The sequence below is a fragment of the Octopus bimaculoides genome, chromosome 6, assembly GCF_001194135.2.
Source record: "Octopus bimaculoides isolate UCB-OBI-ISO-001 chromosome 6, ASM119413v2, whole genome shotgun sequence".
In the NCBI taxonomy this organism is placed as follows: Eukaryota; Metazoa; Mollusca; class Cephalopoda; order Octopoda; family Octopodidae; genus Octopus; species Octopus bimaculoides.
The window spans coordinates 107997235-108017222 of record NC_068986.1 but is presented as its reverse complement, the minus strand read 5'-3'; the positions used below and the strand labels follow the sequence as shown (position 1 = coordinate 108017222).

At 38.7% G+C, this 19988-nt stretch overlaps 1 protein-coding gene and 1 long non-coding RNA gene across 3 annotated transcripts in view; both read right to left on the bottom strand.

Moving 5' to 3' along the window:
- Positions 1-3350: 3350 nt before the first annotated feature.
- LOC128248181 (uncharacterized) lies at positions 3351-6701 on the bottom strand. The gene is made up of 2 exons (XR_008264482.1): positions 6321-6701; positions 3351-4699 (listed from the first exon to the last, which is right to left on the bottom strand). It is a non-coding gene; the product is annotated as an uncharacterized LOC128248181 (long non-coding RNA).
- Positions 6702-16372: 9671 nt separating this feature from the next.
- LOC106867987 (uncharacterized protein C19orf47) overlaps positions 16373-19988 on the bottom strand; it is a 27292-nt gene continuing 23676 nt past the window's right edge. For both annotated transcript variants that reach the window (XM_014913072.2, XM_014913071.2), the window contains exon 8: positions 16373-18271. In XM_014913072.2, the coding sequence (XP_014768558.1) occupies positions 18135-18271 (137 nt within the window). In that variant the 3' untranslated portion in view covers positions 16373-18134. The remainder of the gene's footprint in view (positions 18272-19988) is intronic.

The following is a 19988-nucleotide window of genomic DNA, read 5'->3' as shown; positions in this document are numbered from 1 at the left end:
ACACACACACACACACAAGAAATTGGTGAGGAAAGTGGACGTCTAAACAAAATTTCAGGTAACTGACTTGAAAGTTATCAAGTATTGTTTTTAAAAATAAAAGAACAAAGTCTAAACAAAATGAACAAAAAATACCAAAAAAAAAAAAAAGAAACCCAATTCTCTCTTAATTATTGTTATATCAATGAAGTAAAATAAAAATGGACATGAAAACAGTGACTACTTTGTTGTTGTTTTTGTTTAGCCCTAGGCTTCAACAGACAGGTGTTCATCCAGTCTTTCCCAAAGACATTGTAAACTTGAATCGTCACTCAATCTACTCCTCCTTTTTCCTCTCTAAAGTACTCTGGTGCAATTTTTTGCTGAATTGGCTGCTATTCCTAGCAGGTCAAATGACCATATAGCAGCTTGTAGCAAGTGATAGAGTAATGTCAATCACAATACCTTGTGGTAGTTTCTTGCTGAGTTAAAATCCCTCCAGGATCAAATTTATTTTCTGGTAACATTAATATTATTCCCATTGATTATTAAACTAATTTGGTTGCTATAGAGATTATTATGCTTGGGACAGCATCATCGTTTAACGTCTGCTTTCCATGCTGGCATGGGTTGGACGATTTGACTGAGGACTGGCGAACCAGATGGCTACACCAGGCTCCAATCTCATCTGGCAGAGTTTCTACAGCTGGATGCCCTTCCTAATGCCAACCATTCAGAGAGTGTAGCGGGTGCTTTTACGTGCCACCAGCATGAAGGCCAGTCTGGCGGTACTGGCAATGGCCACACTCAAAATGGTGTATTTTATGTGCCACCTGCACAGGAGCCAGTCCATCGGCACTGGCAACAACCTCGCTCAAATGTCTTTTCGTGTGCCACCAGCACAAGTGCCAGTAAGGTGACGCTGGTAATGATCACGCTCAAATGGTGCTATTTACGTGCCGCTGGCCCGGAAGCCAGACAGCTGCTCTGGCATTGATCATGCTCGAACGGTACTCTTAGCGCTCCACTGGTACAGGTGCCATCACAATTTCGCTTTCACTTGCCCCCAACAGGTCTTTGCAAGCTGAGTTTAGTGTTCAATGAAGGAGAGGTTGGCATGGATGCCAATAAATTTAAATATATCAAGGTAGGATCGATATTGTGAATGACATAGAAAAAATTTAGATGTTTAGGAAGTAAGGTGGTAGCTACAGACATTGTTTAGTCTTACTGGAATTTGTCACCAAAGCAAAGTGAAAATCCAGATAGTATTTAGCCTTCCGTCGGTTTTGAAGCCAAACCCCTACGATGGCTCAACTTGAGGATTTCGTCTGTTTTGGCAGTGAAGAAGTACAACTATCAGGAATATGTTGTTGGCGCTCCGTCGCTTACGACGTCGAGGGTTCCAGTTGATCCGATCAATGGAACAGCCTGCTCGTGAGAGTAACGTGCAAGTGGCTGAGTACTCCACAGACACATGTACCCTTAACGTAGTTCTCGGGGATATTCAGCATGACATAGTGTGACAAGGTTGACCCTTTGAATTACAGGCGCAACAGAAACAGGAAGTAAGAGTGAGAGAAAGTTGTGGAAGAGTGCAGCAGGGTTCGCCACCATCCCCTGCTGGAGCCTCATGGAGCTTTAGGTGTTTTCACTCAATAAACACTCACAATGCCCGGTCTGGCAATCGAAACCGCGATCCTATGACCACGAGTCCGCTGCCCTAACCACTGGGCCATTGTGCCTCCACTATCAGGAATATATACTGGATTTATGAATTCCCATGGTGGTGAGCCTGCAACTGAATTTAAGACAATCCAGTAGCTATGACCATCCTGTTCTTTTAAGCTTTGTGTTTCTAGTATTACATTACGCAATGTATCATCACCATTTTGAAGATGATGGGTGTAATTACTCTAAGAGGTTGAACAACGACACAAAGGTTTCCTTGTTGACTTGAAGTTTTTGTATTTAAGTGAAAACTCCTTATTACATTAAAGTTTAGTCCCAAATCGGTCCTGACTTAGGACCAAAGATGTTTCAGCGGTTAAAACCTTGTCTTTTATTCAGTCACAGAACACTCAGGACAACATTAGAGCAGTATGTGATTTGAAGGAGCCTTGACTGCTATTTCCAGCTAGTCTAAAGGTAACATAGTGGTTCTAAGTCACAGGGAATTTCTTCAAGTTCATAAACTGTCTTGAGATGCAAAATCTCCGTTCTATTTTCTTACAAATCTACCAGCACAAAGAGATTAAGCTGAAATATGAAAACGGTCAAATAGCTTTTAAAGTACTTTATTGTTAATAAGGTGTAGGAGTGCCTGTGTGGTAAGCAGCTTGCTTACAAACCACATGGTTCCAGGTTCAGTCCCACTGCATGGCACCTTGGGCAAGTGTCTTCAACTAAAGCCTCAGGCTAACCAACGCCTTGTGAGTGGATTTGGTAGACGGAAACTGAAAGAAGCCCATATATATATATATATATATATGTGTGTGTGTGTGTCAGTGTTTGTCCCCCGCAACATTGCTTGACAACCAATGCTGTTGTGTTTACGTCCCCGTAACTTAGCGGTTCGGCAAAAGAGACCGATAGAATAAGTACTAGGCTTACAAAGAATAAGTCCTCAGGTCGATTTGCTTGACTAAAGGTGGTGCTCCAGCATGGCCACAATCAGATGACTAAAACAAGTAAAAGAGTAAAGTTGAGCAAAATTCTAAAGACTTTGTACCAAGATTGGTATGAAATCTTCTAAAACCACTATATATATATATATATATATATATATCTTTGGACAGTTCAACTTTTGGAATGAAAACTTTTCCTCTCCAAACTAAATCCTTCATAGGGTTTGAAAATGTCTACAAAGCACATGGAATCCAAAGTGCTCCTACAGCTGGCTGGTATAAGCTTTACTTTACTGAAGACACCTAATAAAGTGGTGAACAAATTATTCTCAGCTATTTAGACCAAGCTGTTTCAGGTTACTCCCTGTATTCCTGGATTACTGTACATCAACAATTATGTGATCTGAAACACTGAGTCATTACTGAGTCAGCCTTTTAACAAGTTGTCATTCAGCCCTGGTTTCTTTAAAGGGTCTTTTAGAGGAGGAAGTCAAGTACAATGTGACAAACACTTGTTTAGTGAGGTGGTAAATGGTATAATGTAGCTAAAGCCCCTGGTAGTACAGGGTGTCCACAAAGTCTGGGTACATGGGGATTAACACTTACTTTCAGAAATTATTATTTCTTATAGTTAATTGTTTATGTTATGATTTTATTTACTCCATGTACCCAAACTTTGTGGACACCCTGTAGTATATCTGTGTTAATAAGAGTCACGGTAAAGAACATCAAGAAATACGAAGATAAAATTGACTGCAACATTTATTCCAAAGCTAAACGGAAATACAGCAACTGGTATAACATAAATAAATCTGTAATTTCAAAGTGCTTCTTGAAGATGAACGTTGGAAAAAACACCAGGCATGGCATCAAGGAATCCTGCTACAATCCTCTCCTCACTGAAGCAGCAAAGTGGAATAAAACTGCTCTCATGCCAAAGATCCAAACTCACTTGTTGCAATTGACCTCTCTAAGAAAGTAGTGGGGAAAAGCTTCCCCTAAATAGCTAATGTTGGGACGCTTGACTAGTCGATCACGTTAAGGGGTGGATAGCCTGCATAAAGCTAGGTGGACGGGACCGTCATGTGATGAACCAAAACGGCTACCTAAAGGTAAAGAGGCATAAATGCGGATAGCTAAAGGTAAAGAGTGAACACGCTTCTGCTACAACTGAAATTGTGCTACAGTTTCTGTTTGTTTTTCTCCTTTTCCTAAAAGATATTCATAATTAAACAAATAATAAAAAGGAAACCGTTATTGAAATGTTAAAATATTTTCTGCTATGAAATAAGGAAAGCAAAATTGGCAATTGTTTAGCCCAAGGTTACCCTTGATTGAGTAGACTTCTGATCATCCTATTTTATTTTCAAATATTGTAAGCAGGACTGCGTGATTCGACGTGTTCTCTTTTATAGACAGAGTATGATTTGGTTGTTATTTCTAGCAGGTTGAGCTACTATAGACGTTCCCTCGTTCGTTGAGAAGAGTTGCTATGTCAAAATGAGGGCGAAGGTAAAGAATACGCACCACCACCCGTTTTCGGTGTAACAAAAACCATGACCCTAAACACTGGGTGTGCGTATTCTTTACCTTCGCCAAAATGGGATTTATTTGTATTACAACTTATTTGTTATGTCGTGTGTGTTATTCAATAATTTTGGCAATGTGAAAATGAAATACAACTGGAAATAAGCAAGATCTAGCGGTGATATTCGTCTGTAACAGTCACTTGTTTAACATATTTTTTAAACACAAGTTTGTTGGTATTTCGGCCAGTAGACCTGTTTATTGGAAAATTAGAGCGGAAACGAACGCAGTTGTGTGAGAGGAAGAGAAATTAGGTTTAGATTTCAGAACATCGTTTGACGTCGGCGTTAAGGACGCATTTCTTCAAAGTATTTTTAAAAACAAAGACAAAACAAAAACTTCAAGAATTTTTTTTTTTTTTCGAACTCCTGTAGACATGAAAATCTCATTGATGATCGGAAGAGATTAAAAAAAAACCCAAAAGGTGCCTGAAAATAAAAAGGTTTTCTGAGTTGAAATTTGTGATAAAATGTGAGTGCTGAATTTTCATTTTGTTCGGGGACCACCTGGAAATGTAAAATAAAACAAAACACTTTACTATTTTGCAGTTATTTAACATTTTGAATCAACAAAAAGAAAAAATATGTACACATCCATACACACACACACATACACGTTTCGTTCATTGTTGTATCATATTCAATGAGAATATCTCATAAAGCAACTGATTCAAAGAATGACTTCTGAATGCCAAGTGTTCGAAAAATAAAATTATAAATTTTACGGGCACCTATCCCTTCATCTGAAAGAAATCAGCACCCTGACAGAAAAATATTAACCGCGAAGATAAAAATGCACGCGATGGCATTTGTCGACCAGATGAATGCTTCCTCCAACAACACAACTCATCAAGAACCAGGAATTAAAGAATTCCGACTTGCGATGATGTTTGCAAAAGTTTCAGTTACTTTGTTGCTTTTGGGAATAGTCATCACCTGGTTGGAATGGAATATCATATTCTGGGAATCGATCACAGGTCCGTTTTTGTTGCTTTTGTCATTTCTAATGTTGATAGTGTCAGTTAAACAGTTTTTGATCGCGAAAAAGCTTAGAGAGGAAACAATTTGTTCGATCGACGAAAACAGCGAAAATCGTGTCGAAGATGGAAGCAACAACATAGAGACTATTCACAATAACATTGATACAAATTGGTCTTCAGCTGGCTTAGCAGAACTGCCTTCATACCAACAAGTGTTACAGAGTGTCTATTGTCCGCTGTCAAGAACTGATCCGCCTTACGATTCTTTACCTCCTTCTTATGAACAAGTTGTCTCAATGATGCTGGCCCACGATCAGTTAACGTTGGGCGTTGCAGCATCAACTGATGTTACAATGGAATTACCGGGACCTGAATCAGAAAAACCTTCAGCTGAGCCCACATGATTTTGGGTTCTTAAACGCAGTCGTTTAATATCAAACATTTATACTTTCTTTAAACATATGTCTGGTAACTATTGTTTGTTTTCAACAACGCGATCGACGAAGAATACATTTGATAATTTTATCATTAATTTGTTGATATCGGTGCTTTTAGCAATCTTGCCTCAGTTGATTTTGTAGTAAATATAGGAGATAAACAACAATAAAGTAAGTAAATATATATATATATATATATATATAATGTTCTATTAATTTTCTACGTAGTATCAGTTCACTTCTAAAGATCGGAGCTACAAGTTTAAACGGAATGGTAATTCGTGTGTGTGTGTGGAGAGAGAAAGAGAGAAGTAACGAGTTTCATTTAGAACATTCACAAAAAAAAAAAGAAAAAGTTAAAAGGTGAAAGTTAAACATGTTTGTGGAAGCAGTGTTTTTGATTCGTTGTTAGTTGATAATATTAGATAGGTTGCGTGTGAAGACCAGGATAACGTACACTAATAGTTTATTAACCCGCATCGCTTATATTTAAATGCGTACAAATAAATAATTAATTTGAACAATGGACATAATAGTGAGGAAATATGCGTAATGCATGTTGAGATAAATTTACGAAAGTAGTTCATAGTTCCTGAAGACGAAATAAGTAGGAGTTTAAAATTACTACACATAATTGGTGTGTTGTTCGACATTATTATTCTACGTTGGTACCATTAATATATCATGTAAAAAAAAAAAAAAGCAACAGACCAGATCATTGAACAGAGAAAGACATTATTTTGTATGGAAATCGTCAAAATTTTCGTTGTCTTTGATCAAGCTTTTTGGCGGGGAAAATTCGTACACTTCCTTTGAAGTTCGCCGAATCAACCATAATACGTGATCCAGTGCTGATTGGTCGGGCCATATTTGCGTGGGCGTTATGCCTTATACGGCAGTACGGGCGATCGTAGTTTTGAGCTGAGGAAATCTGAGAGCCCTGGTTCAAAACTCACAAGGAGGTAAATGTTTTTTGTGGTAGAACTTATTGAAGACACTATACGTGACTTGGTTGGAAGAGGTACAACGATTTGACATTATTACCCGGAAACGAAATCTAAAAAAAAAAAAAATAGTGCAACGGGTGTAAAAAAAAAAAAAAAAAAAAGGTGTAGGAAACGAATATGAAAACAAATGCTCAGAAAGCAAACGGGCGGGGTGGAGAGGACTTCGGAAAATTCACAAGATTAACAAGATCCGAGTTTTTCCCTCGTTATATATATATATATATATATTTATATATAGCACTTTAACTGCTATTTCTAAATTTCGGTATGTGGTGAAGCAACTGTTGCTAATACCTTAATTATGTGTGTGTGTATATATATATATATTTGACAGGAAGGACAACAAAAGAAAGAAAGAGACCTCGATATTATGCAAATAGAGGAATTTATCTGTAAAAATATGTGACACTTATTCAGTAGCGATGATAAAACTCCGAGTTTCGGATGCCAGGGTGGGAGCCCACGCCAACATCTCTTCAGTTATCCGGATAACTCCCACCCTGGCATCCGAAACTCGGAGTTTTATCATCGCTACTGAATAAGTGTCACATATTTTTACAGATGTATATATAGTAGAAGGACCCGAACCCTTCAAACCCTTTAGCATCCGAGTTAATCTTGTGAATTTTCCGAAGTCCTCTCCACCATGCCCATTGCTTTCTGCACATTTTTGTTTTCAGATTCGTTTCCTGCGTGCGGGTGATGTAGAAAGATATCCATTTTCCTCAAAGTTACGAAGGAAAAACATTGCGTGTGTGTGTATATATATATATATACACACACACACACACACACATATATATAGTAGAAGTAAGGACCCAAACCCTTCAAAGGGATGTTTAACATCCAAGTTCCTGAGGAAAAGCCGAATTTGTGGTTTCAAAGGGATTATATTTTCCTCAAAGTTACGAGGGAAAAACTCGGATCTTGTGAATTTTCCGAAGTCCTCTCCCCACCCCCTCAGAAAAGATTTTCCCGGCAAAGCTCTTTATAATCGTAATCTATGACTGAGGACTGGTGGTGTATGTGGTTTTAGAGTCAAGTTTTGACTGCTATATCTAGCATGATAGTATCTTTTAGATACCCTTTATTATAATTATATATATATATATATATATATATATATAAGAAAGGTTGAGTTCAATTAGAACAGTTTTACTTTGTGGGGCCCAGAGTTAGATTTCTATTAAAGGTTCTTCATATTAAATTTGTAGCCTGCTATTGCAAGTATTTCATTAAAAATATAAAAATTATACAAGTATATGGCGTATTATGTGCATTTATAGAATACAGTCCTTTATAAACTCAAGAAAACTATTAAAGATTGAGAAGAAATATTAAGAGTTTGATAACATTTTAGTCCATGCATACGATCGTTTCAAATGGTAACAGCAACATGGAAGAGATTAAATTAATTATAATTAATTTAATTACATGTTACCATTCTCGTCAGTGCAAAAAAAACAAAGGAAACATGAGAAAAGTCGTAACAGAAGAAGAAATATGTTGTTACAGGATCCTGCATTAAGTCCGTCTCGGATAACTCATTCGGATGTTAATGAAAAAGAATTTGAAAGATGAAATATAAGATATAAAACTTGGGTGATTTTAGCCAACCAACAGACAGCGTGACATTAGCTGGAAGGCCACATTATTATAGTCGATTTTCAGATTTTTTACTGTCTTTTAAAGAAATGCATATTTTGCGAATGAAAAAACTAGATCCACTATTTCTGACGCTTGCCAAGGTTGCAGCCATTAACTTTGCAGTACTATTAACCTATTGCAAATAGCAGCGAAATCTCCCTCATTGATAGTGGCATTTTAAAAAGGGAACAGCACATTTGATAACGTAGATCTTGACGCGCAGAACAAAACTCTGGAATGGTATAATGGACGGCAGCGGAGAAATGAGGTGCTGTAATAATGTAAAATTAGCCTCATGAATATACAAATCATGCAGCAAGGCGAATTTAACAGTGACGGGGAAATAACTTCAGTCATACATAGGTACAGGTTCCACATGGTTCCGGGTTCAGTCCCACTGCGTAGCACCTTGAGCAAATGTCGTCTGCTATAGCTTCAGGTCGACTAAAGCCTTGTGAGTGGATTTCGTTGACGGAAACTGAAAAAAGCTCGTCGTATATATATGTATATACACACACACACACTTTGTGTGTCTTGTTTGTCCCCTCACCGTCGCTTGACAACCGCTGTTGGTGTGTTTACGTTCCCGTAATAAGTACTAGGCTTACAGAGAATAAGTCCTGGGTTAATTTGTTCGACTAAAGGCGGTGCTCCAGCATGGCCGCAGTCAAATGCCTGAAGAAAAGAAAAGAATACCGTAAATACGTGTAAGTTATTTCCCTTTATTATTTTAATGAAATAATCCACCGAGATTTGATAGTTTTATGTTGCTTTGCGCGTGAGGTAAGCCAGCTGACAAAATGCTTTTGGTGGCATTTCTTCCGTCTTAATGCTTTGAGTTCCAATTTCACCGAGGTCAACTTTGTCTTTCTTCCTTTCGGGATCGATGATGTAACTACCAGTGGAGTACTGCTGTTCATGTGATCGATTAGGTACATCTCCCCACAAAATTTCAGGCCTTTGGCCTATAATAGAAAGGATTTTAATACCCATCTCTACTTATAGAAAATGGCATACAGCGGGCTATAAAAACACCCATACAACTGAGGACAACCCAAAGAAGAAAAAGGAACAAGTCATGCCCTTTATAGTGACACATAACCCATGTCACCAGAATATCTTCAACATTGCCAAAGCAAACCTTCCGATCATTACTCAAAGTAATGAATTAAAAGATATAATCACATATCGAGCTGTGGTTCTTAGTAAAAGACAGCCTAAAACCTTGAAGAAATTATTAACAAAGGCAAAGCTTGACCTTAGCAATAAAGACCAATCATTCATTGTATCTGAATGCAATGATAGCCGATGTGGCATATACCGATTCATACATACCGGCCAATATATGAACACAAAAACCGGGAAAATATTCAGAAACGCAAATATGAACTGCAAAAGCGGGAATTTAATTTACTGCATCAAATGCCCGAATTGTGAAGAACTCTATGTAGGTTAGACTGGAAATGCACTATCAGAAGGTTCACGTGTGTACCGACAGCAAATTAGAGATCCAGATGTCCGTCAGATACCTTTTGAGTAACCATCTAGCAACATGTGGTCGGAAAATATATTTCCATTCTACAAACTACACAGTCCAAGTGAAATTGAGAGAAAAATCAGAGAAAAGAACTTTATTAATAAAATTCCAAGCCAAGCTAAATAAACAATAATACTAATACTTAGAAGCACTGTTTCTACTGCTACGACTACTACCACTAACAGCAACAACATTACTAAAGGTGCTCATGATGACGATAACAGGAAAATACTAGCTAAGGCAAGAGAAAAGTCAGTAAAAATAATCTTATTTGGGGGTTTAAAGTTCTATAACCACAGCTACTACTACCACCACTACCACCGACAACAACAACACAACAACAGCAATGAAAACTATAGTAAAGGAGATTATAATGGTGATGATGATAATTGAAATGTAAAAATCCCTGGGAAATGTTGTTTACAACATTTCTAAAAATAGCCCAACAATTACTGCTTTGGCCAGGGTCAAAATACAGGTCTCTTCAACAAAACGTGACGCCTAAACCAAACACCAATCAACTTAAGTAATTTAGTGAAGCCACACACTGATTGGTCAGAATACAGTTATCAAAAATTCACATTCTGGAGCCTATACAAATATATTTAAGGCACACATTTTAGCCATCTCACTACAGTTGTAAATTGTGAAGCATAACTGTCACCACTACTATATGAACCTGAAGATTGCATAGTTTAATGCATGAAAGTACTAGTGCAATCAGAATGGACATTTGATATTCTATCATTTCATTATATCATATTACCTTATAATATCTTATACTATATTATTATAAGTTTGTTTTGTAAATAAAACGTGAAAATCATACAAAGTTGGAATTTCTTTAAGTAATATACATACATACATGTCATTATTCAGTTTATTTCAAGATTTCTCACCAATAGAGAAAGAACCGGTTTCTAACGTAGATCCAAGGCTCCTTCATTGGAATTTCAACATCAACAACAGGATATTTTTATATGTATGTATGTATGTATGAGCATATTCATATGTTTTATTTATCTATACATATAGTTCTCATACATATAGTTACTATGTATCTATACATATACATTCTCATACATATAGTTACACATCTAGACATGCTCATATATATTTAAATGATAAACTTCTGGAAAGTTTTACAGATTTTTACAGTTCCTATGATGGATTGGATCTGTAGTTTTCGAATCAGCTTTCTCCTTTCTGGTTTTGAGAAGCCTAATTTCCCAAGGCCCTAATAATTACAGGTATAAACCTGAACTTGTAATCTGGATAGAGTAACTGCAGATTTCTCAATAGTTCAGCGTAGGTGTTTTCTTTTTCACTGATCTGCAGCTTTATGTTGACATCCGCTGGGCAGTTAATTTCCACAATTGTGCACAGTTTTTCTTCTCGTTCTCTCTAATTCGCAGATTGATTCTACTCAACAGGGTGTCATCAGAAGAAAGAGACGACCTGCAGAGCGTAGCAAAATGAATTCTATGATCAAATTATATAAAATTATGTAAATCTGCATCGTACAATGCAAATAACACTTAACTGGACATTATCAACATCGTTTTTTTAACGAGGTGTACATGTAATGTAAACAATCATACATACACATACGATTGAGTTGTTTTGACTCTTATTTCTAGCAATGCTGGTGCCGATTAGTGACAAATATATTTCTGCTATTAGGTTGTAAAATTGCAAATTAGCCGCCCATATTTTATGCAGCGATCGTGTTCAACTTGCATTGCCATGTTTAAACCGGTTTGAAGAGTGCCGGATATACAGCACCAGTTCCAGGCTTTTCTTGAAGAAATTGATTCTGAATTCTGTGACTTGCCTTATCACACAGCAGTGAGGTGAGTCAGCTGTGGTAAAGTCTTGTTTCATTTTTATAAACTCCGAAAAGAACAGAGCTGATCCACTTCTGTCAGATCCTACCTTGCCGTCAAAGCTGCCATTTTTGATTGACATCACATCCCTCATGAATGGATTAGACTTGAAACTTCTGGGAAAGGATAACCTTATCTGTGATCGCTACAGAACCACCAAAGGATTTCGAAAAACGCCATCATTGCTTGAAGCACAACTAGAAGGAGGAAACTTCTCTCATTTTCAGTGTTTTAAAGAGCTTCACGCTGGAATCACAGATGTCAACTTCGAGTTTCCGAAGAAGATTATTCGTGACTTAAATAAACATTTTTGCAAAAGATTTTCAGATTTCGACAGAATTGAGAGTGACATTCTTCTGTTCCAGAATCCGTCTGATTGTAACCTTGATGTCGTGCCACTGGAACTACAGTTGGAGCTCATTGATGTGCAAGCAAATGACTTGTTGAAAGAGAAGAACAGAGAAGGAAAACTTGTAGAAGTTTATCGCTGTTTACCTGATGATGAGTTTTCAAAGTTGAAAAAAATTTGCCTCTCTAATGGCATCAGTGATTGGAACAACTTATGTCTGTGAGCAAACATTTTCAAAAATGAAGAATGTGAAGTCAGTACACCGAACGAGGTTGACTGATGAACATCTGAAAGCAATTCTCTTTGTTGGATGCAACAATTCTAAAGCAAATATTGATATCTTAAAAGCTAGACACCAATTTCACAAACTTTTCTTACTGCTTAGTTTGTGAGATTCTGATGTGTGTGCACTGGGTGTGGTATAACTGTCTTATTACTAATGTCGCCTTCTTTGATAACTTTTTGGTAGACAAATATGTTGGTAGTCTTTATTTTATTGTGCATTCACTGTATTGTTTTGAACAAAGTGGTTATGTGGCCCGTGCTCGTCATTCTCTGTCATCTAGCCCGCTGTGAAAAAAGTTTGGTGACCTCTGAACTAGATGATAGTAGTTGGTTGCTAACTAAACTGGTTGAGTTTGTGATGATCCGAATTAGCCACCAGTGGATATTCTTTTACTCTAGGCACAAGGCCCGAAATTTTGGGGGAGGGAACCAGTCGATTAGATCAACCCCAGTGCGTAACCGGTACTTATTTAATCGACCCGGAAAGGATGAAAGGCAAAGACGACCTCGGCGGAATTTGAACTCAGAACGTAACGGCTGAGCATTTCGCACGACGTGCTAACGTTTCTTATTTCTTTACTACCCACAAGGGGCTAAACATAGAGGGGACAAACGGATTAAGTCGATTATATCGACTCCAGTGCATAACTGATACTTATTTAATCGACCCCAAAAGGATGAAAGGCAAAGTCGACCTCGGCGCAATTTGAACTCAGAACGTAGCGGCAGACGTAATACAGCTAAGCATTTCGCCCGGCGTGCTAACGTTTCTGCCAGCTCGCTGCCTTGCTACCTTTGGATATTGAATGTTAGCAGCTGTAAAGCATATATTACTGTAGAGTTACCTCCCTTGCACTTTGTTCCTTCAAATGGTAACGGATATTTTTCTAGGATATAAAAATCTTTTACCGAGACTAAGTGTAACTTTTGTAATGAGAGAAATGGTGAGGTGGTTTGAGTGTGTGACATACATGCCGTTCTTGAAACCGTTAACCGTTTCATGACGGGAAACCGAATTCCCGATCTCGAATCGCCTGTGACCCATTAGATTTTTCGATCAGTCTTTAAATATCAACCTAATGAAAAACAATAATAGTAGTAGTAGTAGTAACATCAGCAGATTTCAGCATCAAAAACTGTTGACCCTTTACCTTTTGCTTCATTCATTGGACTGCGACCATGCTGGGGCACAGAAGAATTTTTGCTCAATGAATCTACCCCAGTAATATTTTTTTTAAAGCTTAGCACTTACTGTATTGGCCTCTTTCGCCAACACCAACACCAGTTCTCAAGCAGTGGTAGAACACATACGTACACACATAAATATATATACACATACTAAGGGTTTCTAATTTCTTTATTGTCCACAAGGGGCTAAACATAGAGGGAACAAACAAGGACAGACAAAGGGGTTAAGTCGATTATATCGACCCCAGTGCGTAACTGGTACTTATTTAATCGACCCTGAAAGGATGAAAGGCAAAGTCGACCTCGGCGGAATTTGAACTTAGAACGTAGTGGCAGACGAAATACCGCTAAGCATTTCGCCAGGCACACTAACGTTTCTGCCAGCTCGCTGCCTTTTTGAGGCAGATTTTCTATGGTAGGATACTCTTCCTGTTGCCAACACTAATCCGTTTCCAAGTATAGTAATATTTTCCCCCAAAACAGACATCACCTGTATACACACATATATTTGAAAGGCTTCTTTCAGTTTTTGTTTTCCAGATATACTCCCAAAACTTTGGTTGGTTCAAGGCGAAACAGAAGACGATTGCTGAAGGTGCCATGCAGTGAGATTGAACTTGGGACCATGTTGTTGGAAAGCAAACATTTTATCACACAGCTACGCTTGCACTTAAATATATAAGAAAATAATCTTGACTGGGCTTGCAGTCCAATGGGAAGAAGGGTGTAACCGGGCATACAACTGGGAACGCACCAAGTAAAGGGGCCTTCTGTAGAATTGCAGGGAGAAGGGATGGCAGTCATGGTTTTTCCCAGTTGAGGTTTTCTGTAGGGGATTCCTTGCCCTGTTGGTATGGAGGGTGCTTACAGCCATTGGGATGAGAGGAAAAGAACAAAAGGAGACTGAGCACAGGATGGGAGAGGCAGCAGAAAGATTCTTATTGGTTATGGAGCAAGCGAGAGGAGTTAAGCTGGAGGCCTGGAAGAGATTATGAGCAGTGATTTGGCCATGTCGACTGACCCAGCGATGGGAGGGTGTTGAAACACCTGATGATCTTTGGATACTGTCTGATGATATCGATTCCTCTTGGCCAAAGTATCATTCACTTTGGCGAGTAGAAAAGAACCTTCTTCTAGGTATTATCAACAACACATCATCATGACTAACATCCGCCTTTCCATGTGTGCCGGCATGGGTCAGACAGATCTTAGACAAACAGCTTTTCTACAACCAGATGCTCTCCCTGTCACTAACACTCACCACTTTCCAACCTTCCAATCCTTTGAACAACAAACAGCAACAATGGTTGGATGTGTGTTAAAGGCCGGTTGTAAACACCATTGTACAACCAGTGACCTTCATTTTTATGCATACAAACAACATCAAGATGAAGGAATGCCTCACGCATATACAATGACCTTGTTAAACTTTGTCAATCAAAACCATCAATCACAAGCCATGGGTTCGTCTGAAGCCAAAATAAAAGACATCTAGTCATGGTACAATAAAGTGAGAATGTATCTGAAACTACATTTATTCCCAAAGCATGCAACTGTGGACAAGCATCAATTATGACCCTTGACTGACCAATGCATACAAACTATAACAATTGTATTGTATATTTTGTACATAGATCTTTTGCATAGTATCATCATCATCGTTTAACGTCCTCTTTCCATGCTAGCATGGGTTGGCCGATTTGACTGAGGACTGGTAAGCCAGAAGGCTGCACCAGGCTCCAATCTGATTTGGCAGAGTTTCTACAGCTGGATGTCCTTCCTAACGCCAACCACTCCGAGAGTGTAGTGGGTGCTTTTACGTGCCACTGGCATGAAGGCCAGTCAGGCGGTATTGGCAACGGCCACACTCAAAATGGTGTACTTTATGTGCCACCTGCGCAGGAGCCAGTCCAGCGGCACTGGCAACGATCTCGCTCGAATGTCTTTACACGTGCCAGGAAGATGACGCTGGGCACAGGTACCATCACAATTTTGCTTTCACTTGCCCCAACAGGCCTTCGCAAGCTGAGTTTCGTGTCCAATGAAGGAGATCTATACAAATCATTTCACTCTACGTCAGCCCTGATCTACAATGCCAAATGATCCGAGACATTCCAACTGTGACCATCTCATCTATTCAGATAGTGTATCAAGGTGACCTCACCTTTTTAAGACAGGTATGGTTTTATGGAGATCATCATCGTCGTTTTAACATCCATTTGCAGGAGTTGATCAGAGCTTACTGAGGCAAATTTTCTCTAGTTGGCTGCCCTTCCTGTTGCCAAACCTCACCTGTTTCCATGCAAGGTAATATTTCTAGTTGGCTGCCTTTCATGTTGCCAAACCTCACCCGTTTCCATGCAAGGTAATATTTCTAGTTGGCTGCCTTTCCTGTTGCCAAACCTCACCTGTTTCCATGCAAGGTAATATTTCCCCACAGCCAGACAGGTTTTCCCACACGACTGGCAATGAATGACACTGCCTGTATAACAGTGACACTCATTTACACCTATCACATGATGTTAAGACAGAAGCATATATGTACCCCACACACAATAGGCTTCTTACAGTTTCCATCTATCAAATCCACTCACAGGGCTTTGGTCAGGCTGGAGCTATAATAGAAGACACTCGTCTAAAGTGCCACACAGGCGACTGAAACTAGAATCTTGTGGTTGGCAGGCGAAGTTCTTAACAACACAGCTATGCCTGCACCTGGAGATATTTTAAGTAAACCATGATGTGGTCATATACAGGTCCCCATGTTGGCATTGCATGTTCTTGCACAAGTAGCAGCTCTTTACTTCTGGGTAAGACAAAAACAAATATTTTTTTTTTTTCAAAAAAATGTAATAACACACACATAAAACCTGAATTTTTAAAATATATTTCTGTAGTCTACATTAAAAGTAGATCACATATTTCCTTAATTTTTTAATCTTTTTGGGGTTTTCTTGTTTTTTCTTTATGGTTTAGGGAGAAGAGGAAAGGTAAAAGGACAATACCTATGACCTTTAGTGGAATCTGCTCTGTTGTTGAAAGCATTTGGGTCAGGTCCCATGTCTGAGGATAACTTCTCCGTTTCTTCTGCCAGTCTTGAAGGCCATAAAAACAGGTCATGGGGAAGTGATTGTGTTAAAACCAAGCACCAGATTAAGTCACCCACCTACAAACGGGAGTGACCTCCTTCAAACAGGTCTTCACACAGTTTTTGTCAACCAAATTTCCTTTACAAGGCTTTTAGTCAGCACAAGGCTGTGGTAGAAGATACTTAGCAGTGTAGTGGGTTTGATCCCCAAACCATGTAGCTATAAAGCAAACTTCTTAACCATAATGCCACGACTGGGATCGTACGAGAATCAAAAATACATATGGCCAACAAGGAGAGGTAACTGTGTAACATATAGAGTCCTGGTTTTATTTCAGGTGGCATGTTGCTAATTTGTACACCTGTAATTAATTGAATTGGCCCCAATGTGTTTAGAGAGATGTGAAAAGTGAAGTTAAACCTGGCAGAAATCTAACGCAGAACATAAATGTAACAAACTAAATATTATTTTGTGAGGAATTTAGCAGAGGACGTTACCGTTCCTCAACTTTCTTAATGAACTAATTAACAAACTTTGAAGAAATTATCCTTTGTTTGTTCTTTGAAGTGTTGTTATATGGTGACCATATATGACCATCCAAACATACATCTGTCCATATTATCACTACTATAGTGAGCAATTCAGCAGACATCTAACTAAAATTGCCGAACAAACAGCATTGTTGCTAAAATATCTGCCATTACAAAGCAAGAATTATTGCTGTGAGCAATGAAAGGAAATTATTTGAGTGAAAATGAACAAATTAAACAAAAAAAAAGTAACAACTAATTTAGGCCATTTCCACAGGAAGAGGAATTTTGCAAGGAATTCTGCAAGTCTGTAAGAGGTGCAGCTGTTGTCTCTGATGTTGTAGGCTTAAAGGGAGAATAATGTCATTGTTACAGAACTGTCTTCAGTGGAAAGCTTTATAGGGGAGAAAGGGGGAATAGCAATGAATTGCAGACGAATATAAGAAAATAGGGGGTCGACTGTTTATGTTGAAATTAATCAGGGGGGAAATTAAAACAGGGGAGGAGAGCAGGAATTTTGTTCTTTAATGCTGGGGATCTTTTTTTTTTGTTCATCAAAAATTTAAATAAATATATCTTCTCAAATAGTGAGAGGGGGTGGGGAGGAGGAGGAAGAGTAAACTGATAATTGTGTGGGAACACTTTTCAGCTTTTTTTTTTTAATGTTTTCATGGGCGGGGATGGGGGAGGGGGGGAGAGAATCTTTTTCATGGTACATTGTCAGTTTTTGATTGCATAGTTTGGTCAAACTGCAAGTAGTGGTGGTGGTGGGCATTATATAGTAGGTGTACACACACGTGTGTATATGTATATGTGTGTGTGTGTGTTTGTGTAATATGTGCATTTGTGAGATCTGTATAAAAATGCAAAATATGTGGATGTGTATATATAAGTGTGCATGTGTGTGTGTGTGTGATATGTATGTGTATACCTGTAAGTGTGTGTATGGATGTGTATGAAATTGGTCTGTATGGAAGATGTACAATGGCTTTATTACAGTGGAGACTTCATGATTTCAGTATGGGCCGCCCAAGACGACTGAAGACCCCACTGCTGTCACCATTGAGAAGTTCTGTGTCTTGTGGATCATCCGCAGTGGAGCTTACTTCTGAACATCGTTGGAGTCCAAGACGGGATTTGACGCCTGTTAATGAATAATAAAGCAAAAATTTGACGTTTGTTAATAATAATAATAAAAACTGGATTTTGCACATCATCATCATTTTAACATCCATGTTCCCATGCTTGAATGGAGAGGATGGAATTTACTGAAGCATATTTTCTACGGTCAGACGTCCATCCTGTCGCCAAACCTCACCTATTTCTAAGCAAGGAAACCTGTGTGTACTGGGTGCTTTTTCTGTGGTACCAGCACTGGTGAAGTCGTTCTGCAGCTTGCAAGTCAATAAAACCCTAAGAGGGGTGGGCACCCCTTATGTTAGATGGGGGTTTAAGGTGTGAGAGAAGAACTTGGTGTGGAACAGGCTCTTGTGGAAAAGCTACATGGCCATTCACATTTAAGGGACAGAGTGAGAATGAAACAACGATAGGGGGGGGGGTCGAGGTAGCACCTTAAAGTATGAAGTGAGGAGTAGTGAGTGGGGACAGAGAAGCTAGGAGTGTGTATGGGTGTGAACTTGCCAGAGCAAAGGAGAGATAGGAGCAATTATAAGAGAGGAAGATAAGGCAACGTTTGAGAAGATTGGGAAGGGCTGAGGGGCAGATGGTTACAAAGATGGGAGATGCACAAGTTGGAGGAAGTAGAAGGGATGCTAGCAGCAGGACAGTAATGAAGATACAGTTGAAAGGGGGAGGGAAAGAGAGATGTGTTTGGGTAGGTTGCAGGGGCAGCGAGGGGCACAGTGCACGAGAAGAGATAATTTGGTGGCCCGAAGAGTTGTGGGACGGCTGTAATAATGAGTGGGTGTATTAATGGATGAAGAATGACTAACAAGTGAAATGATGCTGGATAGTAAGAGAGAGAGACATGGTATCAAGAGGGAGGGTGACTGTGTGGTTAAGAATCTTACTTCCCAACCCTGTGGTCTTGGGTTCAGTACCATAGTGTGACACCTTGGGCAAGTGTGTTGTACTAAGGTCCCAGACCAACCCATGCAAGCATAGAAAAGTGGATGTCAAAAGTGAACATTTATATCTTTAAGTTTGGCGAAATAAACAGGAAAAATACAATTCAAAACATGGATTTGGTAAATGCCAAAGCACAAAACTCCTGGTTCTTGAGTCCCTCAGCAACAAACAAACATCCGTCTGTCCATCCATCCATACCTTAGCATACAAACATGGCATTACATATGAATTTATAATGGACACAACAACTCCTGGAATAATATACTATCCAATAACATCATGAAACGATATACTGATTGGGTTATTGTGTTACTGAGTTAGTATAAAGTCGATACTACCACAAGAACAGAGCATCACAATTCAGAAAATACTTTATTGGGTCATTTCATGAAGAAGCACTAAGTCTAAACAGAACACAGCAATAAACCGGACTCAATATATTGTTTGTTTCTATGTGTGTATGTATGCAGATTTGTATGTATTCTCATGCATATAGTTGCATATCTAGACATGCTCATATATATTTAAATGATAAACTCCTGGAAAGTTTTACAGATTTTTACAGTTCCAGTGATGGATTGTATCTGTAGTCTTCAAATTAGCTTTCTCCTTTCTGCTTTTGAGAAGCCTATTTTCTCAAGATTGATATTAAGGCAGTGTGTTACATATCCTAGGGCTCCAATAATTACAGGTATGTATGTTTGTATGTGCAAATCTGTATGTTTTATGTCTCATGCATATAGTTGCATATCTAGACATGCTCATATATATTT